Source organism: Rhineura floridana, chromosome 12, assembly GCF_030035675.1.
Source record: "Rhineura floridana isolate rRhiFlo1 chromosome 12, rRhiFlo1.hap2, whole genome shotgun sequence".
Lineage (NCBI taxonomy): Eukaryota > Metazoa > Chordata > Lepidosauria > Squamata > Rhineuridae > Rhineura > Rhineura floridana.
Genome location: NC_084491.1, coordinates 20,808,226 through 20,835,458, shown reverse-complemented (window position 1 = coordinate 20,835,458; position 27,233 = coordinate 20,808,226). Strand labels below are relative to the sequence as shown.

General features: G+C 44.9%; 2 protein-coding genes across 2 annotated transcripts; one reads left to right on the top strand and one right to left on the bottom strand.

Moving 5' to 3' along the window:
- Positions 1-4,445: 4,445 nt before the first annotated feature.
- Positions 4,446-23,858, bottom strand: GOT1L1 (glutamic-oxaloacetic transaminase 1 like 1). The gene is made up of 9 exons (XM_061593374.1): positions 23,750-23,858; positions 22,511-22,692; positions 22,269-22,389; positions 20,950-21,062; positions 18,479-18,571; positions 12,177-12,327; positions 8,176-8,341; positions 6,682-6,824; positions 4,446-4,660 (listed from the first exon to the last, which is right to left on the bottom strand). The coding sequence occupies exons 1-9, from the start codon at positions 23,856-23,858 to the stop codon at positions 4,446-4,448; spliced, it is 1,293 nt and encodes a 430-aa protein (XP_061449358.1).
- On the top strand, positions 13,137-17,267 carry LOC133368383 (uncharacterized). The gene is made up of 3 exons (XM_061592572.1): positions 13,137-13,442; positions 16,527-16,858; positions 16,971-17,267. The coding sequence occupies exons 1-3, from the start codon at positions 13,385-13,387 to the stop codon at positions 17,202-17,204; spliced, it is 624 nt and encodes a 207-aa protein (XP_061448556.1). The 5' UTR covers positions 13,137-13,384; the 3' UTR covers positions 17,205-17,267.
- Positions 23,859-27,233: the final 3,375 nt, after the last annotated feature.

Sequence of the window (27,233 nt, the reverse complement as noted above, 5' to 3'; positions counted from 1 at the left end):
TGCTGGTCTATGACCGTAATAAATACAATCAATCAATCAACTGATGTGGAATTGTGAAGAACTGAACTTAGATTGCTAAAATGAGAGAGCAACTGGAATTGACAGATTTGTCCATCCCTACTTATACTTGCCCTTCTTTTCTGTATTCTGTATTTTTTTAAGGACATAACTGTGCCTTGTGAGGTGGCAAAATGGTGTGCATGGCTCTCTGTGCACTTGAGAATGTTCAGTACTTGTGACTTTAAAGGGGAGGCTGTTCCTGAAAATAACACAGATTTTGGATTTGGTAAAGGTTTGCCAGTTATTTTCCTTGTACACTTTTTTTTAAAAAGCCACTTTATTTTTAAATAATAGAAAGCTATTATTTCCTGCCTGGTTGTTAAAATGTCTATACTGTCCTTTTTTTGAGGGCAGATTGTTGAGTCCTTTCTCTTTATTAAGATCACTTTTGACGGTTGTCTCCTGGATGTCTCATCCTTTCAGACTTAGCACACTCTAACCCTCTGCTGTTTGTTTGCCTTTGTTTGTTTGATCTTCCCCATCAGACATGGCCCATGGGGTTACCATAGAAACCACTTTGCTAACTAGCCCTAATGCAGTAGCTCACCTAAATACAAACTAGGCCCAAAACAGATCCTAAAAACCTCCAAATGGTTTGGCAATCAAATAGGAGTCCCTTTCAATTATTTGAATACTGAGGTTCAGATGTCACACACCCCCTTCACACACACACTCCTTGAAGAAGGCATGAGGCAAGTGGCAGAGCTGTGGAAGCTTGCCTTGTCCTCCCCCCACCAATACACTCAGTGGCCATGGGCCCAGCAGTTGTCCACACAGGGCTAGCCCTACCATTGGGCAAGGTGATGCAGTCGCCTCAGGCAGCTTACTCTGAATGTCATGAAAGGGCAGCAAATTGTTAGCTATTTCATTTATTATTGTATTTCTACTGAGAGCCAGTGTGGTGTAGTGGTTAAGGTGTTGCACTACGAACTGGGAGACCAGGGTTCGAATCCCAACATAGCCATGAAGATCACTGGGTGACCTTGGGCCAGTCACTGCCTCTCATCCTCATGAAAACCCTATTCATAGGGTCACCATAAGTCGGAATCGACTTGAAGGCAGTACATTTACATTTACTGACAGGGAGGTACCAGAAAACCTGGCTGGCCTTGGGTACTCTGGACCTTGAATTGGTGTGGAGTAGGGATGGGGTAGAAATTAGATTCAGTCTGTGTTTAAAGCTGAACTTATCAAATTTACACTTTCCAAAACAATGAGAACCGAAACACAGCCATCCTTTGAAATTTGCACTTATCCGGATTTTGCAATGCAGTTCTCCAACCAAGCAATGTTTACAAAAATGCTTACATTAGGGAGGTGTGCACAAAATGAATATATTGGTGAAGATAACATACAAAATTGCATCATGTTAGGGTACACTGATCACACAAAATGTGTACATTAGTCAACACTGCACACAAAAATGTATTTCTTAGGAGAAATTCATACAAAAATACTGAAGAATTTTATGAAGGGTGTTTTTTCTGTTTTTGTTTTTAAGGCAAATTGCTGCAGAAATGTGGAGAACCAAATTTAAGACTAGAAAATGGGAAACAGAGAGAACCAAAACGGACAGATCCTTCCATCCCTCGTATGACATATGAGCAGAAGAACAGCATTTACTGTTCTGCCTCAGGCAGTAACATGCCTTTGGCCAGTCCTGCATCCTCATGTTTAGCCAGCCTATGAAGGGTCTTTCCTCAAGTACTAATGAACACATGTAGAGCTCCCCCACAGGAGGGAGAAACTGATTGGACCAGGGTCCCCCTCCCCTCCTGAATGGAGGAGCTATATGAGCATAAAGCAACATGTATGCAGGGGCCCTTCGCACACCGGACAAATGCTCAGACCTCAGGAGAGCATGGCCACTGTTTGGTTGACAGAGGTAGAGAAGCCCATGTCGTCCCACAGCCCACATATGCATTCTTTCAACACATGGGGGGGATCATTGAGACCCACCCAATCTGTGGAGGCTGGTCCATCAGGGCAAGTGGGGCACTGCCCCACCAAGATCAGTCAGTTCTCAGCCAGTCCCCACCTGCCTACCTCCTTACTTACCACCAGTCCAGGGGGTGGTACTGGCTGTCAGCTTCCTTCTCCTTAAGCTCATTGTTGGAGTTGTGGAACTTGACAGGGAGGAGGATGGAGACAAAATGAGAATTAGTTGGCTCTGCCTTTCATTGGCTCCGCCTATCACTGGCTCTTGCTCCACCTACTGTTGGCTTCCCTACTTTCCACCCTACCAGTACTAATAAGCACTAGCCTCCACTGCACAAAATGATTACATGTTTATAGTGGAGAAGTGAGATTGCGTTGACAAGCCCAGATTCTGACTTGCAGGAAATGCTTCAATTACAGATTGTTAGAGGCAGGCCAGTCCCTTTACCTTATAATACAGTTGCTTTAGGCTTTGAAAGGCTGTGGGGGGCATATTGGGCTCAAATGGCTGTGGGTATGTCAGAGAATGGTGCTTGTGCATTTCACTGAGGGCCTTCCCCTGATAATTCAAACATTGCCTACGTGTGCTCATTATCATGTCTATAGCATGCAATGTACTCTTGTGCCTAGAGATTTCTGTGCTTGATCAGGAACCCTGGAAAAGCAGATGTCTACAAGGGAGAGCCTGCATTTCCCCTCTACCACTCCATCACAGTTAATTAATTAATTAATTCTATTATTACATTTATATCCCACCTTTCCTCCAAGGAGCTGAAGATGGTGTACGTGGTTCTCCTCTCTCTCCATTTTCTCCTCACAACAACCCTGTGAGGTAGGTAGGACTGAGAGATGGTAACTGGCCCAAGATCACTCAACAAGCTTCATGACTGAGTGGGGAACTGAACCCTGATCTCCCAGGTCTTAGTCCAACACTATAACCACTACACTACACTGGCTCTCAGTCTGATGCTTCAACAAGCTGTGTCTGCTGAATGTTCCTCTTCCACACATGTTCCTATTTCTGGAATGGAAGAACCATACAATTTGATGGCAAAAGAGAAGATAAAGCAATGGATCAGGGGACGGTAGTATTTCTGTGTCATTTCTTGTTGGTTACTGCTCAGATCTCACCCTTGTGTGCATGTCTGGTACTGGTGAATTTTAAACAGGTTGGCAAAGACGGAAAACCATAATAAAAGAGACAAATCTAATTTCAGAGAACAACAACAAAAGGCCAGGCCTCCTGTTGCTAAAGCTCAAAACCAATCAGGCAGCCAAAACAAATGATTAAACACTTGAGCAAAGAGGCTTGGAGAGAGTGCATTTCACACAGCTGCATCCAGAAGCCATACAGAGACATTCAGAAAAGTGTGATGGAGCCTGCACAGACTAGCTTGAAACTCACACTTCAGCAAGCAAAGGACTTTTTAAAAAAAGTATCATGGGTTATCAGATGCTGTTAAATAAAATGAATCGAACAGGTAGCTTCACAAAGCAAGAATACAAATTCAACAGGCCCCTCTATACATTGTTTTTTATTGCGTGTTCATGATTATTTGTGCTCACGATGACAGTAGGGCAGTCACACATGATCCCTCCTTCAGTACTGTTTGCACCAGCAAACGTTTTGGGGAGGAGACACTCTTTCAATTCCAGGCAAGGCTTCATTCTGCCCCACTCATTTTCTGTGTGCAGTGATGGTTATTTTTTGTTTGTGATTTGATGGCTTTAAATCACAAATTGAAAATGAAACGGACTGCCTTCAAGTTGATCCCCACTTATGGCAACCCTATGAATAGGGATTTCATGGTAAGTGGTATTCAGAGGGGGTTTACCATTGCCTCCCTCTGAGGCTAGTCCTCCCAGCTGGCTAGGGCCTGCTCAGCTTGCCACAGCCCCTTCCTTGTCCGCAACTGCCATCTGGGGGGCAACTGGGTTCCTTGGGACTATGCAGCTTGCCCACGGCTGCACAGGTGGGAGGGCACGTAACCCCTGAGGCACTCACTGTGGGGGTGATCTTTAGCTGGCCCTTTACACCTGGGAGACACGAGCAAGGATTTGAACTCACAGACTCTGGACTCACAGCCAGGCTCTCCTCCCCACTGTGTTATACCAGCTGTGAATCACAAATTAGCCAACAATAATAATGATATAACTGAAAATATGTCTTTCTGATATCTTTGAGTGAAGCATGGCAGATTGTTTTAATTGTCAATTGTGGTGGGTGAGGATTTGATATTTTGCATCCTGAATGCAGAGTAGACCCACTGAAATGAATGAACCTAAGTTAGTCATTTCAATTCGCTTCAATGGGTTTACTCTGAGTAAGATTAACAATGGATATAACTCTATGCTTTTTCTAAAAAAATGACTTATGGTCGAAATACATTTGATCTAATTTGACACAGAGGCTTTCCAGAATGCAGTTATATTAGACCTGTTAAAAATTATTCAGACGGGCTCCATTGGACTCTGGGATGGGCCTCAGTTGACTTTTCCTTGTTCTCACTTTGGTGTTCTTGAAAGAGTGTGGTCACAATTGCTTCATGGATGCTCTGTGCAACATAGTCCAGGTTCTTTGAGTTAATGCTGCAGATGTTGATCTGCTTGTTTGCAAGGAGGTAGATGTGTTTATGCTTCGCTAGGAACTCCACTTGGGAAGCTGGCAGGAAATAAGTGTCATTATTCACCTCAGCATAAAACCAGCTATGAGCAAATGGCTTATCAATTTAAAATCTGATTTAGAATGGAATGGGATCCATTTTCCCCTCCTTGAGCAGGCTTCACTCCTACCATCCATCAGCTCATGGGCAAGTCTTGCTCCAGCAAAGGAACTGCCAGGAGCAAACCTCCCCTACCTGTATTATATCTGGTGTAGGGCGACTAGCATGACCTCTTCAAAAATGGCCTCGCAGGCCAAATGGGGAGGTCTGATGGGCCCAGTCAGGCCCCAGGGTGGAGGTCCCCCACCCCTGATTTAGATGATTTTTAAAAAGATTAAGAAACACCAGTTATGCAAATGAAGCATGTATACAAATGATGCTTGTATTTACTTAGCCTAAATGGCTGCATAGTTTAGGGCTGACTTGATACAAATCTGTTGGCTGGAGAATTTCCCCTCCCCAGGGTAAAGGAAATGTTCCCCCACTTCCCAAATCTTCCCGTTCACTCATCTCATCTCTGAAGTACCTGCTTCATGTCCCCTGCCCAGTCTGAATGAACTGGATGATTCCATTTCTTATTTAACTCTCACACAGCTAGCTAACTGGGACGTTAATTAGCGGATTATCCACAGCTTTTGTAATCATCCATGAATCACGACTACATAGAAGCATATTTTGTTTCCAATGAAAACATTGCAAAGCATGACTAGCATACTAAAGACATCCCCCTCCCGATATAGCAAAGATTTTGGGACTTGTATATGCCAAAATATGTTTTTGGGGTAAAATTTGCAGGTATGGGGGAAAGGGGAGGATTTCTCTGAATTACATGTAACATCCGAGACTGCAGTGATGGGTTCTCATCCCAGGCTCTCTTACAGCACAATTCAAACCCAAGATCTGCCGGGATGAGTGAGTTTGGGATAGGTGGATCTTGGTTGTCCTGGCTTACTTTTGTTTCCATCCTCCTTCCTGCTGAGTTCTACAAGGGCAACATTGAGACTTAGGAGGAGGAGGAGGAAGCAGGCAGGCATTTGTAATGTGGTTGTAATTAAGAAGGCTAGCAGATGGGGGCCGGCTGAGGGCAGACTGAGGCAGTGGGGCAGTGCCCTAATGGACCAGTCTCTCCACTGACTATGCGTATGGAGGAAGCTCTTCTTAACAGACATAAGTAGGTCCAGAGTGATATATGTGCTTAAGGGAAGCAACTGCTTAAAACTGGGATTGCAATGTGGTGCCCATGGGCACAATGGCGCCCTTGAGGACTTTGCTGGCACCTACAAAACCTCTGAGCCCCACCTCCTTCATCATGAAGTAGTGAGGGGGTGACATTACACTCCTCCCCCAAAAAAAGCACTGAAGAGGGCAGTTGGAAGGAAGTCACTTTGTCTTTCAGCTTTATGTGCTTCCCAAAGTGCAGATTAGCATCTTAGCAGCTGAACAGAAAGTGGAGCAACCAAGAGAGCAGGAGAGAAAGGGGAGTGATCTGGGAGACTGGGGGGGAAGGAAAAGGAGTAGTGAGTGGGGAAAACAACCCAATGAGGACTGAGTATGTTCAGTGGCCATAGAATTCTGACTCACTGTTGGGGTACACAACAGGAGACTGGGGACAAGGGAAATGGAATGAGAGTTGGCCGAAACACTGAACAGAAACACTTTACGCTGCAACACTTTGTTGCAGCTCCATTTGTGCCCTTCAAAAATCAGTGCTTTTATAAGCTATCCAGAGGCTCTGCTCTCCCCTCCTCAGAAATGATGATCCCCTTCTCCTAGGGCCAGTTCAGAGGAGCATTTAGATGTGGTGAGATGAGAATTACTTCCAGGGGAGCAAACAATACCAAATCCATGGTGAAGCAGTTCCATGACTGCTTCACCATGCCTCCAGATCGATAACAACAAGCAGAGGCCAAAGAAGGATCCATGCAGCTTGCAAGATTTGACCCTAGCGCTTAGGAAGGAGACAGCCTGGATGTAGACACATCCTGGGCTTAGCGACAGAGAAGGCTTATTGGATACGTACGAAGGAGCCCAATGAAGCTATATACTCCTGACTGGGCTGTAAGATGCTCCCAAGAACCTGGTGTCCCCAGGATACGCAGCTTCTCCTTCAGTTTTTCTCTGATCAGCATAATCCTCTTTACTAGTGACAGCAGACTCTGTTTCCTGTGGAAGACAGGAATAGAAAAAATATGACATGAGGATTTTTTTCTGGCTCTCCTCATTCAATGCTATTTGTTTGGGGCTCAATCAGAACTAGGGTTTATTTCTCTCTTTTTTTCAAGTTATTATTTCAAAATAGGGGTGGGCAAACCTGTCTGTTTTGGTTCCTCTCAGTTTCTCCTTTCTCCAGTCTTGTACAGTTCTCCACATTTCCACTTTGGTTTACAATTAAAAAACAAACAAACTACTCTTGAAAGTTTATCAGCATTTTAGTTTGAATTGCTCCTAATACAGGATTTTTTGTAAGCAATTTTTCCCAGTAGACACATTTGTGCATAACAGTTTCCCAATGTAATGCATTTGTGTATGTTGTTGTTGTTAATAATAATAATAATAATACCCCACCCTTCACCCAAAGGGCAGGTTACAACCATTTTAAACACGTCATTAGAAACAGTTAAAAACAACTTAAACCACATCACAGAAAATAGGGTGTATCCTAAAAATATACATCTCAGGTGCTGAAGGGTAAAGAGGTGCACACTTTATATGCATTTTTGTACACATTACTTGGCTGTAGAACTGCACTGCAAAATTAGAAGTATGAATTGCGAGGGATGGCTGTGTTTCCGTTTGCATACTGTTTGAAAAGTGCAAATCAGGTAGGTTTGCCTTTAAATGCAAACTAAATCAAATTTCTCCCCCATCCCCACTTCAAAGCTAGGAAGGGTGTGTTAGTGCCAATCATAAATTTAGCAAGTAACTACTGCTGTTGTGAATGGCCACTGTGCCTATCTTGTATATCAGGGATAGGGAGTCTTTGGCCCTCCAGATGTTGTCGGGACTCCAGCTCCCATCAGCCCCAGCCAGCATCAACAATGGTCAAGGATGATGGGACTTGTAGTCAAACGACTTCTGGAGGTCCACTGCGTCCTTTCCTGTTGTATACCTTTTGAGCGTTGCACGAACATGTCACAAATTATAGCTGTTGTGCGTTTTGTGGCATTTTAGTATACATCCATAGATATGATATTTTTCTTAGGGTGTCGTCATGCTGTATTCATGTGACCACAACCTTCTAAATGGTGTGGGGCCATGGCAGCAGAGGCAGCAGCAGGCGAGGCAGGCCGGCGAGTGGATGGGCAGTCGAGGGAGGGAGGGAGATACAGCAATAGCAGTAGTGGCTGGTTGAGCTGCGGAGGAACAGGCATGACAGGCTAGGGCAGCTCCTCAACAACTGGCCTGCTCTGCCATCGCTGCCTACCTTACCTCACCAACCAACTATGTTGATTTGGCAATCATGCTCTTGTCCAATACAAAACCAAACCACAGAGTTGCATGGCTACCTCCTTACCACTCATATAGCAGAGCAGGGCTGGTCAGCACCATTGCTATGACCCGTGCCCCCAAGCTGGTGGGCCCAAACCACGTCATGCGTATTTGCTTGGCCAGCTGGGATTGGATTCTGATCAGTGTCTGATTGTCTTTCGTCACCACAATGAGGTTTCCCACCCTCTCATCTGTGGAAAGTAGCAAAAGGAAACAGGTCACATAAGTCATGGCACATCCAAATCAAGTATACACAAATCAGTTACATTTCTGTGTCCCCAGAGCTTGGAAAAGTTACTTTTTTGAACTACAACTCCCATCAGCCCCAGCCAGCATGGCCACTGGATTGGGCTGATGGGAGTTGTAGTTCAAAAAAGTAACTTTTTCAAGCTCTGTGTGTCCCCCACAAAACACCTTCAGACTACACTTCAAATCCCTCCACCAAGTTTAGAAACATGCGGTCATAGGAACATGGGAAGCTGCTGGATACTGAGTCAGAGTATTAGTCCTTCTAGCTCAGTATTGTCTACACTGACTAGCAGCAACTCTCCAGGATTTCATAGAATCGTAGAGTTGGAAGGGGCCTATAAGGGGCCTATAAGCCTCAATGCAGGAATCCAAATTAAAGCGTACCCGACAGGTGGCTGCCCAGCTGCCTCTTGAACGCCTCCAGTGTTGGAGAGCCCACCACTTCCCTATGTCATTGGTTCCATTGTCGTACTGCTCTAACAGTTGGGAAGTTTTTCCTGATGTTCAGTTGAAATCTGGCTTCCTGAAACTTGAGCCCATTATTCAGTGTCTTGCACTCTAGGATTATGGAGAAGAGATCCTGGCCCTCCTCTGTGTGACAACCTTTCAAGTACTCAAACAGTGCTATCATATCTCCACTCCATCTTCTCTTCTCCTGGCTAAACATTCCCAGTTCTTTCAGTCTCTCCTAACAGGGCTTTGTTTCCAGTCCCCTGATCAACCTTGTTGCCCTCCTCTGAATCTGTTCCCGTTTGTCTGCATCCTTCTTAACGTGTGGTGTCCAGAACTGGATGCACTACTCAAGATGAGGCCTAACCAGCGCTGAATAGACAGGATTCTCTCCCAGTCCTATCTGGAGATGCCAGAGGCTGAACCTGCATGCAAAGCAGATACTCTATCACTGAGCCACAGCCTCTTCCCTTGATTCTTTTGAGCCTTCCTCATAGGAACAAAGGAAGCTGCCTTATACCTAGTCAGACCATTGGTTCACCTAGCTCACTATTGTCTACTTTGACTGGCAGGGACTCTTCAGGATCTCAGATGAGAGACATTCCCAGCCTTACTTTGAGACACCGGGGATCGAACCTGGGACCTTCTGCGTGCAAAGCAGATGTTCTGCTATTGAGTTGCAGCCCTTCACTGATTCACAATCCGTAAATCAGAGGTGGGGAATCTCTGGCCCTCCAGATATTGTTGGATTCCAATATCCATCACTCCTAACCCTTGGCAATGTTGGCTGGGCATAATGAGAGTTATAGTTCAACAACATCTGGAGGGCTACAGGTTCTCTTTCCCTGCTGTAGATACTGGGTTGTATCCAGACTTAGTCATTCTTGGAGAAGACCCATTGCTAGCCAATGCCTGGACCCAGTTCCGTATGAAATCTTCTTAGAGAAAAAGGACTATCTGCACCATTAGCCCCAAAACTTGAACCAAGGAGCTGACATATCCTGAGGAATACCCCGTGACTGCCAGCCCAGAGGAGAACCTACACAAAGTGGCTGTAAAATCAGGGTACCCAATGCCCCCTAGCAGGACACTAACCTTAGCTTCAGATGCTCCTCCATCACCTCTAGAACGCAGAAGGAGACATTCATGAGCCCAAGAAGAAGCCCAAAATAGGGGGTAGGGTATATCACCATCATCATTATTGACAAAGTATATACCCCTTAATTACCGTTGTCTCTAAGCATTGTACAGGAGCCTCAATGCAATGAAACTAAGCCAGGTACCATGACACCTCCCATCTCTGAGCCCTATTTGGGAGGAGGCAGCAAGAACTAAATTTGTGCTCTGGATCTGGGCTCTCCTGAAGCTCCAGGAAAGAATGGTGTAGCAGGGGCAGTAATTGAATCACTCATTTGCTACTTGGCTGTTGCTATTGCAACATCTTCTTTATATCCAGCTTCTTGGCTGGACAGCTCCCCTGCTGATTCAGCACACTTTGCCTAGGGGACCAGCTTCTGTTGCTCATGCTGGGCTGGACAGCTCCCAGCCTCTATGATGAGGAACTGAGCCAAGCTGTCCAGGTTTGGTCAGAATGAGGCAATAGGAGGGGAGAGGAGGTCCCCAGGCATCACTCTCTCTGTCCCCTGTGCTATCAATTGAAGAAGGTGACAAAAAAGGACAGGATGCTGCAGTGCTTTAAGGGTTGGATGAGGCCCAGGAAGACTAAGTTCAAATTCTCACTTGAACACAAACATAATCGATGCCTTTGGGCCAGTTGCTGTCTCTCAACCTGACTTACTTCATAGGGTTGGTGTGAGGACATAGGGCGGGGAGGGGGAGATGCTGAAACAAGAAATTAAATGTAGTAAATCAATAATTTCAGGCATAAGAGACCATTCATCCAACCGTAGTGTTCAGGGAACACCTGCAAGCTTCCCAAGGAAGCTGCCTTAAACGGAGTCAGTCCACTGGCCAATCTAGCATTGACTACACTTTTACCATATGAACCTTCACTGACCCTGAGATTGGTGTCTGAGACCCTTTTCTGTGTGTCACATCTGAGGAAGGTCAACAGGGTGGTGATGAGAGAATGAGCCCTTTTAGGAATAGCTCCCTGTCTATGGAATGCTCTTCCCAGGGAGGCCCACCGATGCCAGACAAAGTTTAGTTTTCTTGAGCACTTGGCAGCACCAGTTATTGAATGTTTGCATTCTGATTATATTTTAAATAGGCTTGTGCATTTTTATTCTTGGATTTTTATACTGGTTGTAAATTGCTTGGAGACTTTTTGTAGTGCGAATTAATACAAGTAAATCTATAACAACTGTCAGTGGCTTTTCCGGGTTTCAGGCAGAGGACATTGCCAGCCCTACCTGGAGATGCTGGGGATTGAACCTGGGACCTTCTTCATGCAAAGTAGATACTCTACCGATGAGCTATGGCTCTTCCCCCATGCTCAGAGTTATTTGAGTAATTCTTCATGAGCACAACCCAGTTTTACTCCAGTTTAGAGCGTGCTTTTGGATGGCCCACAAAAATCATGGAGTTTTGAACCCACTCCATAAAACCACCAAATGCATAAATGTGATATGAACTGGGCATTGGTGTAGCAAGGCAAAGCCTGGAATTACTCATAGGAAAAAAAGTGAATAATTCATGGTGAGTTCACTCACGGTTGCTCTCTAATTTCCGAACTCCTTTCTCTTGTCTTTGGGGACCCCTAGTGTTTGAACATAGATATGATATATTTCCAGAGCTGACAGGGACTCCCAGCCTTTCCTGCTAGGACATATCTGCTTTTTCTTAGGGCCCCTTTCCCAAACCTGTTATCAGCCTGGGGATGATGGGAGTTGCAGTCCAAAAACATCTGTAGGGCATCAGGTTCAGGAAGGATGACTTAGAGCAACGATGCATTGGCTTAACAGTGATGTGCAATTGCCCAGTGAGGATTTTGGTGAGAAGCTCCATGGTAGAGCATCTGCCATGGTATAGCACATGTGCTGCACATGGAAGGCCTCAGGTTCAATCCCTGGCACCTTCAGTTAAAAGATCAAGTTACGAATGATGGGAAAGGCCTCTGCCCGAGTCCTTGGATTGCTGCTGCCAGTCACGTGGCAGTTGTGAAACCAGCAATGTAAGGGGGACATACATGTATGAACACTTAACACAGGCCCTTAACACAGTGGTAGGGATGAGACTAGCTGGAATGACCTCACAGTCCCCTTGTGCATGCTTTCAAGGTTCAATGTGCAGGGGTTTAATGTGACTCCACTATCCTCTCCCATGATGCTTTGTCTAACTTGGCCAAATGAGAACTCAGAGACTTACCATATAAGCCAAAGATTTTAGAAAAAGACTGGGCGCACAAAAGCTCAAAACCTTTCCCCACAAAGTGCTGCAATGCCCAAGCATCCCTGTCCAAGTTGCCTGAAGCCAGTCCTTGAGCTGCAATGTCAAAAAAGGGGAAGAGGTGCCTTTTCTGGGGACCCAAAAGAGATGGGGTGGGGGAAGAAGAAGCAAATGCATTGTGAAATTGGCTGACTCATTATTGCGAATAAGACTGTTGCTATGGTTTCGCCTAAAAGCAGCCTTGCATTTAAGCACTAGCCCTGGTAGCCATAGGCATAGGATTTGCATATAGATGAGTGAGTGAGCGAGCCAATGGAAAATGGATGGAGCACTCTGTTTCTCCTCCATAGCCCACTGCAGAAACCAAGTTGGCTGTCAGAGGAGGGAAGTCCCCTCCTCCGTGCCTAGCACAGAAATGCAGAAACCAAAAGATCATCTTATTTACTTATTTGTAAAAAAGTCTGTATCACCAGCATTAAGAGGGGGGGAAATCATGGCAGTGAATAGTACATCTACAGTAAAATTACATTTAAAAAATCAGTACAAATGCCTCTGGACCTCCCCAAAAGCTGTTGTTGATCAGCCTAAACAGTTTACAGTTCATAAGTGTGTCAATGAGCTAATGTGCAGCTCAGAATTGTGCTTATGGAGAAAATGGCCCCTGGAAGACTGAAGCAAGTAAGCCAAGCTGTAGAACAGCGCAAAATCTTGGGATCATCTAACCAGGCAAAATACGTATTTCCAATCCCAAATCTGGCAAGAGGAGTTTTATGGCAACACAGATAGGGACTGACTTCATGATTGCTTCCCGCTGTGTATACCTTTTATCTATTGCAGGGCAGAGCTTGGAAGTAACTCGTTATTTTTAATGAGTTACTTTTAATTCGTTACAATTTTAAATAACGAGTGGGTAATTCCATTACATTTGGCAAGTAACGGAATGAATAGTAATTTCCCTACTTTTCAGCTTCAACTTTAACGTTTCCACATTAGGTTGGACGTTACTTGGGGGCGGGAACAAGGGGAAGTCAGCTCCTGGCTGTGATTGGTTAACACAAGACATGTGCCTCACACTGATTGGACCTCTGCGCAGACTGTCTCTTCCCTCGTGATCTGTGTTAGGAGGCACGATAGAAGAGATGAATAGGCAGGGGGAGCCTGCTAGCATCTGACTCTGAGAGGAAAAAATGGACGCCGGAGGAAAAAGCCAGGGCAAGGAAGGCAGAATGGCGAAGAGCTGTGGAGGTGAGTGACGATGATTTGTGTGTGTGTGTGCCCCGGTGTGTGTGTTTTCGGCTGGAGTCTCTGGTTTTGGGGGGAGGGCGCTCCGGCTCTCTGGCTACCACCCCTTACTCTCTGGACTCTCCACTTCAATTTTTTTTAAAAAAACTTTCTAGGTGGTCTAATTCCCAAGATATACACCAAAACGTAACCCCCCCCTGCACAACTTTTTTTTAAACAGATTATGTTCTAGTTACAACTCCCATCAGCCCAATCCAGTGGCCATGCTGGCTGGGGCTGATGGGAGTTGTAGTTTAAAGTAACTTTTCAAAGCTCTGGCTGCAACCCTGCCCTTTCATGATAAAGTGCAGACTTGTGTTTGTGTTGTAAATCTCTCTCCCTCCAACCCTATTTTTAAAGAAATTAGGCAGGGTTTATCACAGTTTTTATTATGTAGGAAACTAATACTCATTTTTTAAAAAAATGAATGAAGTTTATTTATTTTTATTATTTTATTTATATCCCACCCTTCCTCCCAGTAAGAGCCCAGGGCAGCAAACAAAAGCACTAAAAACACTTTAAAAATCATAAAAACAGACTTTAAAATATATTAAAACAAAACATCTTTAAAAACATTTTTAAAAGCTTTAAAAACATTTTTTTAAGAAAAAGTTTAAAAACATATTAAAAAGCAATTTCAACACAGACGCAGACTGGGATAAGCTCTCAACTTAAAGGACTTGTTAAAAGAACAAGTTTCTTATCACTTGAGGCTGCAGTTTTCCCTGGTTGAGTAAGCCCCATTGAATACATTGGGACTTGCTTCTGAGTAAACAAACATAGGATTGCACTATAAATATCTTTACAGGTTATATAAATAAACATATTTGATAGTCATGCTTATATAAATATTTTCATAGAATCATAGAATAGTAGGGTTGGAAGGGGCCTATAAGGCCATCAAGTCCAACCCCCTGCTCAATGCAGGAATCCAAATCAAAGCATTCCCGACAGATGGCTGTCCAGCTGCCTCTTGAATGCCTCCAGTGTCGGAGATCCCACTACCTCTCTAGTAATTAGTTCCATTGTTGTATGGCTCTAACAGTTAGGAAGCTTTTCCTGATGTCCAGTCAAAATCTGGCTTCTTGCAACTTGAGCCCATTATTCTGTGTCCCGCACTCTGGGATCATTGAGAAGAGATCCCGGCCCTCCTCTGTGTGGCAACCTTTCAAATACTTGAAGAGTGCTATCATATCTCCCCTCAGTCTTCTCTTCTCCAGGTTAAATATGCCCAGTTCCTTCAGTCTCTCCTCATAGGGCTTTGTTTCCAGTCCCCTGATCATCCTTGTTGCCCTCTTTTGAACCTGTTCCAGTTTGTCTATATCCTTCTTGAAGTGCAGAGACCAGAACTGGACACAGCACTCAAGATGAGGCCTAACCAGTGCTGAATAGAGGGGAACTAATACTTCACATGATTTGGAAACTATACTTCTGTTAATGCAGCCTGATATAGCATTTGCCTTTTTTGCAGCCACATCACACTGTTGGCTCATATTCAGCTTGTGATCAACAACAATTCCAAGATCCTTCTTGCATGTCGTACTGCTGAGCCAAGTATCCCCCATCTTATAACTGTGCATTTGGTTTCTTTTTCCTAAGTGTAGAACTTTTACTTCCACCCAGTTTTGTCATGCTGTGTCCCTATAAGTATCCAATTGCATACTATGGTTGTACAATACTTCCTTTACATTTTAAGTATGCCTTGGGGTAGTCATGGTTCTCCATTGTTTTCATCCTGAGGGGCAGATAGGCTGAGAAATGGTGAGTAGCCCATGGTCACCCACTACACTTTATAGCTTATTTTCATTTTGAAAAATTAATTAAAACAATTTACATGCAGGCAAAATTTATTAAGCGGATTCACACAATATGTGTAAAGCACATCCAACTCGCATTTAAAGTGCATGACTTCCCCTAAAGAATTCTGGGAAGTGTCATTTCCCCCTCACAGTTATAGTTCTCACCACTCTTAACAAACTGCAGTTCCCATGATTCTGTGGTGGGATTCATGTGCTTCAAATGGGTGTTGAATGTGCTTTAAAGGAATGGTGTGGATCTGCCCTAGGTATGATGTTCATTCAAGAGTGAATTGAAAAGAACAATTTTAAAAGATACTTCTTACTCTTACTCATTTTTCAGACCTCTTTCTGAAGTAAAGGGTCAAATCTGTAAAAACATTTGGAGCAGCCACATTAAAAGATAAGGGCAGGGTATTCCAGGCAGGGGGTTGCCAACCCTGCTTAGATATGGATGTCTTTGCAGAAGAACCCTAGTCAAGGTTTACCAACAGCACAGTCCAAACTATATCTACTTAGAAGTCAGTCCTGTTGAGTTCTATGGGGCTTAATCCCTTAGTAAGTGTGTTTAGAATTGCAGCCTTCAGGAGCCTCCATCTTTACTCCCCAAAGCTCCCATCTAACATCTCCACAACACTAGGCTCCTTTGTCTCTGCTGTGGCCTTCTGGTGACTGCCCTAGCCTGAAGGCACTTAAACCTTCTTGCTGAAAGCAAGTAGGCTAGATTAAATGTTCCCTACCCAGGCTCATATATATAAAATATAAACGGCATTTTGTCAACAGTATTTTTGTCTACATTTTATACCTCATCCTTGGTTTTCCAAGCTTGGCATGGAATGCTTCTCATACAGAATTAATTTGAAATGCTGCATATTTATTATCATAATCATCATATTCAAAATAAAAAATATATGTACCGCCTTCAAGTTGATTCCAACTTATGGTGACCCTATGAATAGGGTTTTCATGAGGCTGAGAGGCAGTGACTGGCCCAGTGAGCTTCATGGCTATGTGGGGATTTGAACCCTAGTCTCATTTTGTTCTCACAACAACCCTGTGAGATAGTAGGTTAGACTGGCCCAGGCAGGGTTATTTAGTGAGCAAAAATGATGCAAATAGGATCTCTTTTAATTGTGCTATCGACCTGCTTACTTCCACTCTGACTGGGGCATCTTGCAGCATGGGGAAGAGATGGGGGCACATCACAGCTGAAGTTCACCCACATAGGAGCATTATCTCTTGTTTATTACAGAGACGCCTGTTGCAGGTTTTGCTGCTGAGAGCAGCAGTCAGTTAGTGCGGCCACTTGAGTCACAGCTTGTTGATCCTGAGGAGGCAAAACTAGAAAGTGAGGTTCAGAAAGGAGGCCCTGTCCACGAGGAGGAGGAGGGCATGAAGCAGTGCCAGTTGCCCACAGCCACATCTGCAGAACAGCAAGTACCATGGTTTGGCTTTGAGAAAGCTTGTACATTTGTGAGCCAGAGTGGGAAAAATGTTGTTGTACGATGCAATTACTGCCTTCCAAGGATCAAAAATCTGAGATCAGCTGTTTCCTCCTCATCCAATGTGAAGAAACATTTTGAGGTAAGCCTTTGTCATGCTGGTCCTCAAAGAGTGTCCATTGTCTATTTATGTTTAAATTGTGAAGTTCCTCTTCCATTTTTTCTTGGATTCATGCTTTGTTCTTCTTCCTCAGAGGGCACACCCTGAGAAGCTGAGAGCAATTGAAGAAGCAATAAAGGCAAGGAGACGTGGCCTTCCTGAACCAATGCATGAGACCCCTCCTCCCAAAATGCTGAAGCAGCAGCAGACAACCCTTGAGAGGTGGGGATCTGGCAGGGATCTGCTTCTTCTGGCAGCCTGCGTACACCCTCGCTTCAAACTAGATCGACTGGAATCGTGTCAGGCCACCACCCATACCAACAAGTAAGAACATTAGGGAAGCCCTTTGGGTGGATTACTCCAAGGGAAATGTTGTCTCAAGGGAGGCATCAGAGGGCTTAAGGTGGTAGGCAGGGGCTGGGCCTTTTCTTCCTGGGGCTCCTCATCACAACCTTGGGTTGCTGCAGGTAATCCTTAAGGGTCTGCTGTGCTGCCCCATGAGTGTGGTGACTTGGTCACCTTCCTACCTTCCATGTCATCATCCACAGGCTCAGGCTGGACCCTGAACCAGGGGACATGACAAGCATCAGGAAATGAAGAGCAGATGATGGTTTCCTAACATATATGTGTTAACATATCCTCTCTCTTTCTTAGATACACAATGGAAGCCTTGTTGAAAGCCGAAATAAAGATGGGTGTACTTAATGAGGACAGTGATCAGTCTTCAGATAAAGACCAGGAAGGAGATGACTTAGAAGATGACTTCTTTAACTTTCTGCCCCAGGGCAAGAAGTCAGCAGTGGACACTGCTGAGGAGGAACTGGTGAGGTACCTGAGGTCTCCCAGCAGGGAAGTGTCATCACTCCATGGCTTTCCACGTGTGCTGCGGCGTTTTTTGCAGCACAACACAGGCATGCCTTCAAGTGCCGCAGTAGAACGCCTGTTTAGTACTGGTGGCAACGTAATGACTGTAAAAAGACATTCCTTGTCTGACATGCTCTTTGAGCATCTTGTTCTTTTGAGACATAACAGAAACATATTATAAAAGCATTTCAAGTGTAAAATCTGATTTCAAGAGTTGGGGTATCTTCATTGCTTGGGGGGATGTGAGATTCTGTTATGCCATTATGTTAATCTTATGGATATTTTTTTTTAATTCTACTACCCCCTGTGTGTGTGTGTTTATTTTTAATATTGTTTTAGGCTTCTTAGATGTGCAGCAGCCAAGGCCAGCACCTTGTAGGAGTTTTTTTTTAAAAGTAACTGAAATGTAATTGTAGTGATTACTTTTGAGAAAAAGTAAAGTAATCAGTTACTTTCAGAGCAATTGTAATTGTAACGGTAATTACTACTTTTTTTGGGCCAAGTAATTGTAACTGTAATTTATTACTTTTTAAAAGTAATCTTCCAAGCTCTGTTGCAGGGATAAGGAATCTGTGGTCCTCCAGATGCTGCTGGATCACCCTTGACTGACTTGACTCCCATCATGCCATGCTGACTGGGGCTGATGGGAGCTGGAGTCCAGCGACATCAGGAGGGCCTCAGGTTCTGCATTCCTAGCCTCTTGGGTCATTGACCTCTCCAGCTGCTTCCTAAAGTTACCTCCATCACTTCTGCAACTTCTGTCCACTGTTTGGGTGTCAGGCCAGTTTCTTCAGGAGCATGCAGGAACACAACGGAGCCTTCTGGCGCACCCTGAAAGCAAACCAATCCATCAATCAATGCCTTATGTGGATTATGAATGCTGGGAGTCGCAGAGGTGGGGTGAGATTCTGGAAAGAAAATTGGATATGACTGAGACAAATTTTATGGTTCATCAATGGCAGTTTGTCATCCTTCCTAAGTACAAAGCCTTCATATTCAGAAGCAATACACTTTTGATTACAAAGCACTAATACAGTAGAAGCAATGGTTTCCATCAGACATATGGAACAGCACACTGTATCTCAGTGTCAGAACACATGCTTTGCTTGCAGAAGGTGCCAGGTTCACCTGCCTTATACTGAGTCAGACAATTTGTTCATCTACCTCAGTATTGTCTACTCTGACTGAGAAAGGCTCTCCAGGGCTTCAGAAAGCGGACATTCCCAGCTCTATGTGGAGATGCCGGGGATTGAACCTGCCATCTTCAGCATGCAAAGCAGATGCTCTACCACTGAGCCAAGCGCCTTCAGCTATTGCTTAGCATTTCCTCTGCACGGGTTTATATGGCAGGCAATGGGGAAGGCTTCTGCCTGAGGCCCAGTTAAGGTAGATAATGCTAGGCTAGATGAACCCAGTGTCTGACCTGAGTGTCCTGTGTTCTGATGGCAAATGGGCACTATTGTAGGTAGGGCACTGCATTTTTAAAAATAATTCACATTAGCATCCCATTCTTCCTCTGCAAAGTTTAGAGTGGCATGCAACATCCCTGTAAAGTAGGTTAGGCTAAGGCAGAGAATGATTTGTCTAGGTGAGCAGAGGCTTGTACCTGAGTTTCCCACATTCTCTCCCAGACCAACACTCTAGCTCAGGGATGGCTAACCTTTTTGGGTCAGAGGATTGCTTTCACTCTTGGCAGCTCTCTGCAGGCCGCATACCAGCAGCGGGCAGGGCCAAAAGTGGGTGTGGCCATCCTATACTATCACATGCAAACACAATGAGGTATATAGCTCCTCTTCCTCAGCTGATCTATGCCTCTTTGTGGATGTGACAGTGAAATGGTCACGCCCACTTTTCGGCCATGCCCACTGTTCAGATAAGCTGAGGAAGGAGGTAGCTGAGGGTCTAATGACCAGAAAGGGGAGATTTGTATTCTCATCAGGGTGCTGGGCTCTGCCTTCCATAGAGTTGTGTCTACTGTACCCCTTTTTGCCAATGATGAAAACCAGAAAAAAAATGCTGTGGAAGGGAGATTAGAGGTTGCAGATAGGAAAGTAAAGTAGGTTATGTTTTATGTCTCCAGACATGGTGTTCTGACTCTCTGTTAATCCTATATGATGTCAGAAGTAGGGAAGGGGGAGAAATTTGATTCAGTTCTCATTTAAAGGTGAATCTACCTAGTTAGTATTTTCTGAAACAGTATGAGAACTGAAACACCATCCGTCAAAATTCGGACTTCTCTGAATTTTGCAATGGAATCCTCCACCCAAGCAATATGCACAAAAATGCATATACTGGAATAAAGTGTGCATTAAATGCACATATTTGTAAAAATAACACACGAACTGCACTATATTAGGGAGAAATTGCTTTGCAAAAATGTGTATATTATGCAGAACTGCATGCATACATACATATGTATATTGGGAGAAATCTGCACTAAAACACTGATGAATTTTCATAAGGATTTTTAAAAAAATTAATTCACAAACTGATGTGGAAAATGATGGAGAACTGAACTTAAGGCAGGAAAAATGAGAAACTGAGAGACCCGAAGTTGACGGATTTGTCCATCCCTAGTCAAATCCTCCGTGGCACAGAGTGGTAAGTGGCGGTAATGCAGCCGAAGCTCTGCTCACGGCCGGAGTTCGATTCCAATGGAAGGAGGAAGTCAAATCTCCGGTAAAAGGGGTCGAGGTCCACTCAGCCTTCCATCCATCCGTGGTCAGTAAAATGAGTACCCGGCATACGCTGGGGGGTAAAGAAAGGCCGGGGAAGGAACTGGCAATCCCACCCCATATATACAGTCTGCCTAATAAACGTTGCAAGACGTCACCCTAAGAGTCAGAAATGACTCACACTACAAGTGCGGGGACACCTTTACCTTTAGTCAGAAATGGAGACCGTGTATGTCCTTTTTGGGACAGCCTCACAAGAAGAAAGACACAGGCTAACAAGGAATCCTAGAAGGCTCAGTTCCTACAGCCATAGTGTTTATCACTGCTGTAAGTAACAGCCAAAGGAGAGGCCTGAGAGAGCCTGTAGGAAGGCTCAACTGTTGCAGCTATAGGCAGTATATCACTCCAGAAAGGGGGGGGGATTGAGAGAGCCAACAAGAATCTGTAAGGGTGACTCCAATCCAATCCAATCCAATCCAATCCATCTCTAACCCCTGATCAAGCAAGGAAGTTCTTATATTCTGAGGTCTTTACCTCCAGCTCCCCCAGGAACCCTTCTGTATCGACAGTCAATTTGACGGGATCCCAGTAATGGTAAGTACGAATGTCTGTAAAGCCAGCGACTTGGAATATACAACCGAGATTGTCTGAAAAGATAGAGAGAGAAAACCAATGGAGCATTTTGTGCCAGCTTTACTTTATTTTTATTTGATTTTTGGTTGAGATTGAGATGTACACTCACCGATAAGGAATGCGGAGGGGGTCATCATTCAGTGATGGAGCACATGCTTTGCATGCAGACAGCCCAAGATTCAGTCTCCAATGAAAGGATGTCAGGGAGAAGGGCAGGGAAAGACCTCTGCCTGAGTCCATGGAGATCTATGCCTGTCAGAGTCAGGGCCAGCCCTACCATTAGACAGAGTGAGGTGTCTGCCTCAGGCAGCAAATGCTGGAGGACGGACAGGCAGTGGTGATGCGGTGGAGGACAAAGCTGTGTGTGCAACCCCTCCCCAAGCAAGTATATTGCCCTCAGGTACGGTGAAGCCAGCCATTGTCAAAGTAAGATTCAGCTGCCAGTCTGGTCAGCTTTTATATCTGGGATTAGAGGGGGTGTCATCTTGATCTTCACTCAGGCAGGAATATGCCCCAGGCAATACTTAGGCAATATCGTCAGAATGGGCAATACTACGATAATTGGACAAATGGGATAAAACACCTGCATATGTGTGTGAGATATGCTGGGCAGGGCAGAAGGTGCCCTGGAGGCATGGTGTCAGTTCTCGGCATCCTAGGGAAAATGCTGGGGACCCAGTGGGCCAGAAGGGCTCACCAGCTCTGACCCCTGCCCTGGAGCTTCCCTGTCAGGGGCAGCTGGATCTGTTTTAATTTGATTTCCCACAACAGCCTATAATGATGCGATGTCAGGTGTTCCAGGGCATTGTGGGAAATTAAAATGGTAATGTTTTGGAGGGTTGCTGCTGCCACTGTCACGTGAGCAAGAAAGGGCCCACCAGCATAAGAGGGGGCACCACAGGACACTATTGTCAGTATCCCCTTCAACCTGGAGACAATTCTGATAGGAGCTAAATCTCTCTTAAGCAGGAATCGCATCAGGAGCTTGGACAAGATGATAGTGAGGGGTCCTTTCTACATATCACAATGCTGTGAGACATTCAGTTATTATACAGCCACGAGAGTGGCTGTATCTTATCTGTGTTGCTAGCATTGCTATAGGCTGGGATTTTTTAACCACCCATCGTGGGCAGAAAAGCAACATTGCCCAGGGGCTTGCAGTTTCGACTGTAGGACTAGGCCTCAAACTAGCGATGGTAGAACAACAGCATATCATATACCCAGGTGTGGTGTGGCAATCAAAACAGTTGCTGAAGCCAAGTAGTAGTTGTACCAACGGCGAAGAAATTCGGCTCCAATCCACACAGCGCCGGTCCCACCTATTGTTTGAACACCACCTGCCTATTTACAAAGGAAAGTTCAGGTGTAAGTTAAGACGGGGTTCACCTCCTGCACGCAGAATGGAATAACTAGCCCTGAGTTGACATGTAATTTAGGTGCTATTGCTGATAAAAGCCATTACCCGGTTGTCTAAGAGGGCACGGCTGTCCTTGCCAATCGCTAGCTCCATGGCTGCTCTGGTGAATTCCAAAACCCCGAGCTCTGGGAGGTATTCGTGGTCCAGTGTTGGGTCCTGAGGGATTTGAAGCAGGATTTGTTTCACGACTGGTGGGATCCAGACTTCATCCGCATCTGTCTGGCAGCCTGAGGAGAAGGAGAGGGCTATCCTGAGCCATACCCACTAGCATGCCAGAGACAAAAATAGGGGGATGCACTCTTGTATTCTAGGCACATCCTTATGGTCGTGCTGAGGCTCAGTGCTTGTGCCCTAAAGTATTTTGGAGTTTCCAGATTATTTGGTTTGGCTGCCCTTTGCAATGTTGCAAAAAACATGTGTGACCCCATCTGCGCTAGACTTTTAAAGCAGTATCACCCCACTTTAAGCAATCATAACTTCCCCCCAAAAATTATGAGAACTGTCACTTGTTAAGGGTGCTGAGAGTTGTTAGGAAGCCCTTGTTCCCCTTACAGACCTACAACTCCCAAGGGTTTAATAGTTAATCCCTCTTTCTAGGGAAGTCTGGGAACTGTAGCTCTGTAAGAGGAATAGTTTCCTAACAGCTCTCAGCACCCTTGACAAACTACAGTTCCCAGGCTGCTTTGAGGGAAGCCATGACTGTTTAAAGCTTTAAAAGACTAGTGCAGATGGGACCTCTCTCTACTTTGGTGATGTCATGTCTATCCAGGACTCTGCTGTCAAAGTCATTTGCTTCTCTTGTCACTAAGGATAGGGAAGCCATTCAATTCAGCTCACATTTAAAGGCAAACCTATCTAATTTCCATTTTCCGAAATAATCCATGAACCAAAACATAGCCAGCCGTCAAAATTTGCACTTCACTGAATTTTGCAGTGCTGTTCTCAAGGCAAGTAATGTGTTAAGAAATGCATATGCTAGGGTGAAGTATGCATAAAAATGCATATATTCATGAAAATAGCATACAAAAATGCATTATAGTAGGGGAAAATTGCATTAAATTGGTACTAAAATGCTGAAGAATTTTCATAATGTCTTTTTGATGTGAAAATGTGGAGAACTGAACTTCCCTGATGTACCTCATGTTTACAATTCCTCGCTGATGATTGCTGAACATTTGTTGTCACCTTGTGGCAACACTGGAGCTAAATCTTGCAACCTTCCTTCCTTACAACCCTGGAAGAGAGTATTGCTTACAGACAGCTATGCTTGCCTAGGAAATCTACCTGCATGGCCAAGGCACACCTTTTGGGGTGAAGGATCTGCCCTGTAGGCATCCAAGGGAAGCGTTGCTTTGACTAACGGAACATCAAGGAAGACCGAAAGAGTCTCCATAGCCCAACCTGACTGACTTTCACCCAAAAGCTTTCACCTGAGCCGTCTTCTGCTCAGTGGCAAAATGCTAGCTTAAAGCCCTCCAGAAAGACCCACACTGACATTCCATCTTATGGAACTCTAACACAATGGTTACCTGGGGTACCATACATATTTGCATGCAAACATTCCAAGGTAAGGCCATTGATGGAAAGTAACCTGTCTAGTGAAAGTCAGCATGCATAATTGTCTGGGACTGTTTATTCTCTTCTTCTCTACCAAAGGGAAGAGGAAGGGGAGGAAACAACCTTATATAATTATTCATTGTACAGAGAAAATCAGCGGGAGAAAATATTCTCTCTTCCATGACAACTTCGAATTACCCACTGAAAGGGAGTTGCAACAAAGACTGGCTAAGGATCCTGAGCTAGAAAAAAATCCTTAAAGAATAGCTGTAAGGCCACATCTGTACCATACATTTAAAGCACTATTATACTACTTTAAACAGGCATGGCTTCCCCCCCAGTATCTGGGGAACTGTAGACCAATGAAAGTATTTCTTCCTACAGCACAGCATTCATTTTTGGAACTCACTGCTCCAGGCTGCAACGATGGCTGCTGGTTTCGGTGAGTTTAAAGGGGGATTTAGACATATTAAATGAAGACTGGGCCACCCTCAAGCATTGGAATAGTTGCTGAGGGCCCACACTTGAGCCATCTGGCCATAACCTAAGAAGAGCCTGCTGGATCAGACCAGTGGCCCATGAAGTCCAGCCTCCTGTCCTCACAGTGGTTAAACAGGTGCCCCAATGGGAATTCCATAAGCAGGACCTAAGTGCAACACCAACTCTCTGCACTTGGGATTCCCAGCAATTAGTAGTCAGGGGCATGCTGCCTCCAACAGTGGAGGAAGAACATAGTCATCAGGGTTAGCAGCCACTGACAGCCTTATCTCCTTGAATTTATCCAAGCCTCTTTTAAAGCCACCCTGTGGTTTAACAATCAATCCCTCTTCCCAGGGAACTCTGGGAAGCTCTTTGAGGGGAATCAGGGTCTCCTCCCAGCACCCTTTACACACAATAATCCCCCAGATTCTTTGGGGGGAAGCCATACCTGTGTAAAGTAGTATAATAGTGCTTTAAATGTATGATGTTGCCTTACAGCTATTCTTTAAGGACTTTTTCTAGCTTGGGGTCTTCATCCAGTCTGTACTTATTTATTAAGTTTGTTAGTGGCTTTTCTACACAAATACGTGCACTCAAAACAACTTACAGATTTTTTAAAAAACCAGTATATCTGTCTTCCCACTCTGCTGGTGCTGTTATTTAATATCAGGTCAGTCCACAATAAAACAGTTCTTATCCGTAAGCTCATCATGGATAAGTTGGCTGACCTGGTGCAACATTACTGAGACACAAGCAAGCTGGGGGGACCTGACTTTAGCCACCTGGGTGTTCAGTGCAACACCAGCTGGATGGATGGTGAGGGGGCATGGCTGGCCTGCACGGAAGTTCCATCATTCTTACCAGAAGACCAGTCTACCTGGAAGCTGGATGTGAGGAGTTGCACAGTGTTGGGTGGCAGAGACAGAACAGGGATCTTTTTGGTGTACCATCTACCTCACTGTCCAACCACCTACATGAAGGAGCTGGTGAAGGCAGTCCTCAGAGTGGTGCTGGAGAACCCCAGGACAATAATCCAGGACTTCAGTATCCATGTTGATTCCACCGTGGCTGTGGCACTCAGGACTCCATGTCTGCTATGGCAACCCTGGGGCTGTCTCAGTCCATCATGCACCTGACACATACTGCAGGTCGTACCCAAGTTCTGGCTTTTGTTTTGTTGCCACAGAGGGAACTGGGAAGTATCTGGTGGTTTGCAAGTGTGTGTACGATTATCAGCTTGTTGTCATAGACAGATCACTTCTTGGCGATGTTTGGATGGCCTGTGACTAGCCATCCCTGCAGGGATGGGGAACCAGTTCAGTTGGTCAACTGAAGGATTTCTGCAAGCTCTGGGGGATTTTCCTGGCAGCAAGATGGGCACTCTTGTTGAGGCCCTAGGTTAGATTCACTGTGGAATGATGAGATTGAGAGGGCCATCAACATGATCACTCCAAAGTGCCCTCAGTGAGCCCAGGAAGCTCCTTGGTTTTCTGAGGAGCTCTGGGTGATAAAGTGGGCCAGACAACAGCTAAAAATGCAGGTGGCACAAGTCCCTATGTGAATCCATTCAAACAGAGGTACAACCACACAGCTGTGGTGGCAGTGGGGAAGAGAATATACATCTCAGCCTCTTATTGCATCCTCGGAGAATCACCCAGCAGAGCTGTTTAGAGTGGTAAATCAGCTTGTCCAGACCAATGCCTCATCATTAACTACAGACCATCCAATCGCTTGTTACAAAAAATTTGCAAAGTACTTTGAGGGCAAAATCACTAGGATCCATGCTGAAAATACCACAGTAAGTCCAGACCCATTGGAGGTCTGGGGGGTATTGTCAAGTTTCAGCCTGTGAACCAGTTTCAGTTGTTGTAGCCTGGTGACAAGGACAGGTTACTTAAGACAGGCCCTCTTGATCCCTGCCCATCATGGCTGATAAAAATATAGTAGAAGGGGATCGACTGGACGGGTCAAGGGAGTAGTTAATGTATTATTACAGGAGGGAGTTATGCCCACTGCCTTGAAAGAGGCAATGATAAGGCTCATCTTTAAAGACCCTCCCTGGATCCAGAGCTAGCCTCCTGTATCGCACGCACCCCCTTCTAATGATGAGAGACTCTTCAGTTTGGTAAACTCGAGCCATACCTTTATTAAGCATAACATAGGAGATCTGCACAAGCACTGAAAGATGTGCGGAAAGTACCTAAAGCAAGAATCCCCTTATGATTTCCTCCAACTTGCCTAATTTAGGGCAAGCCTTATCCTGATCCAAGCCAGAAGAAGTGACCTGTCTGCTTCAGTCTGAACACACAGGCAGCTATGTTGATCAGAAAGCTTCCCTCCCGCCCCCCAAATGAGCAGCAATACGTAACACTCAATAGCTATAATCCTAAACAGAGTTTCCTGGGAGTTAAGTCCATCAAAGCCAATAGAGCTTACTTCTGACTGCACAGGTTCAGCTTGCAAAACACATTGAGCTTTACCAAAAGAGCTTTAGCCAGCAGATACACATCCTTTAGCTTTTAATTAGAAATGCAAACAATCTTGCAAAGAATGTTACCATTTCAACTGGTTGTATGAAATAGAAACCCCATCAAAGAAAAGGAAAGGTTTATCTAGCCTCTGCTTAAATGTTTCCCTCATTCTCTAACTTCCTCTATGATACAGGTAGCCAATGTGGTGCCCACGCGATGTTGGACTGCAACTCCAATCACGCCAGTGGGGCTGATAGGAG

What these genes read in the sequence shown, in the direction of transcription:
- GOT1L1 (XM_061593374.1), bottom strand. Translation starts at nt 23,858, where the DNA reads ATGGAGACTCTTTCGGTCTTCCTTGATGTTCCGTTAGTCAAAGCAACG. An exon ending in GGTTCCTGGGGGAGCTGGAG is followed by an intron (nt 18,572 to 20,949) that starts GTAAAGACCTCA and finishes GTTTGCTTTCAG; the next exon opens with GGTGCGCCAGAAGGCTCCGT. An exon ending in AAGTTGCAGAAGTGATGGAG is followed by an intron (nt 12,328 to 18,478) that starts GTAACTTTAGGA and finishes TTGGGTCCCCAG; the next exon opens with AAAAGGCACCTCTTCCCCTT.
- LOC133368383 (XM_061592572.1), top strand. Translation starts at nt 13,385, where the DNA reads ATGGACGCCGGAGGAAAAAGCCAGGGCAAGGAAGGCAGAATGGCGAAG. An exon ending in AATGGCGAAGAGCTGTGGAG is followed by an intron (nt 13,443 to 16,526) that starts GTGAGTGACGAT and finishes TGTTTATTACAG; the next exon opens with AGACGCCTGTTGCAGGTTTT. An exon ending in ATGTGAAGAAACATTTTGAG is followed by an intron (nt 16,859 to 16,970) that starts GTAAGCCTTTGT and finishes CTTCTTCCTCAG; the next exon opens with AGGGCACACCCTGAGAAGCT.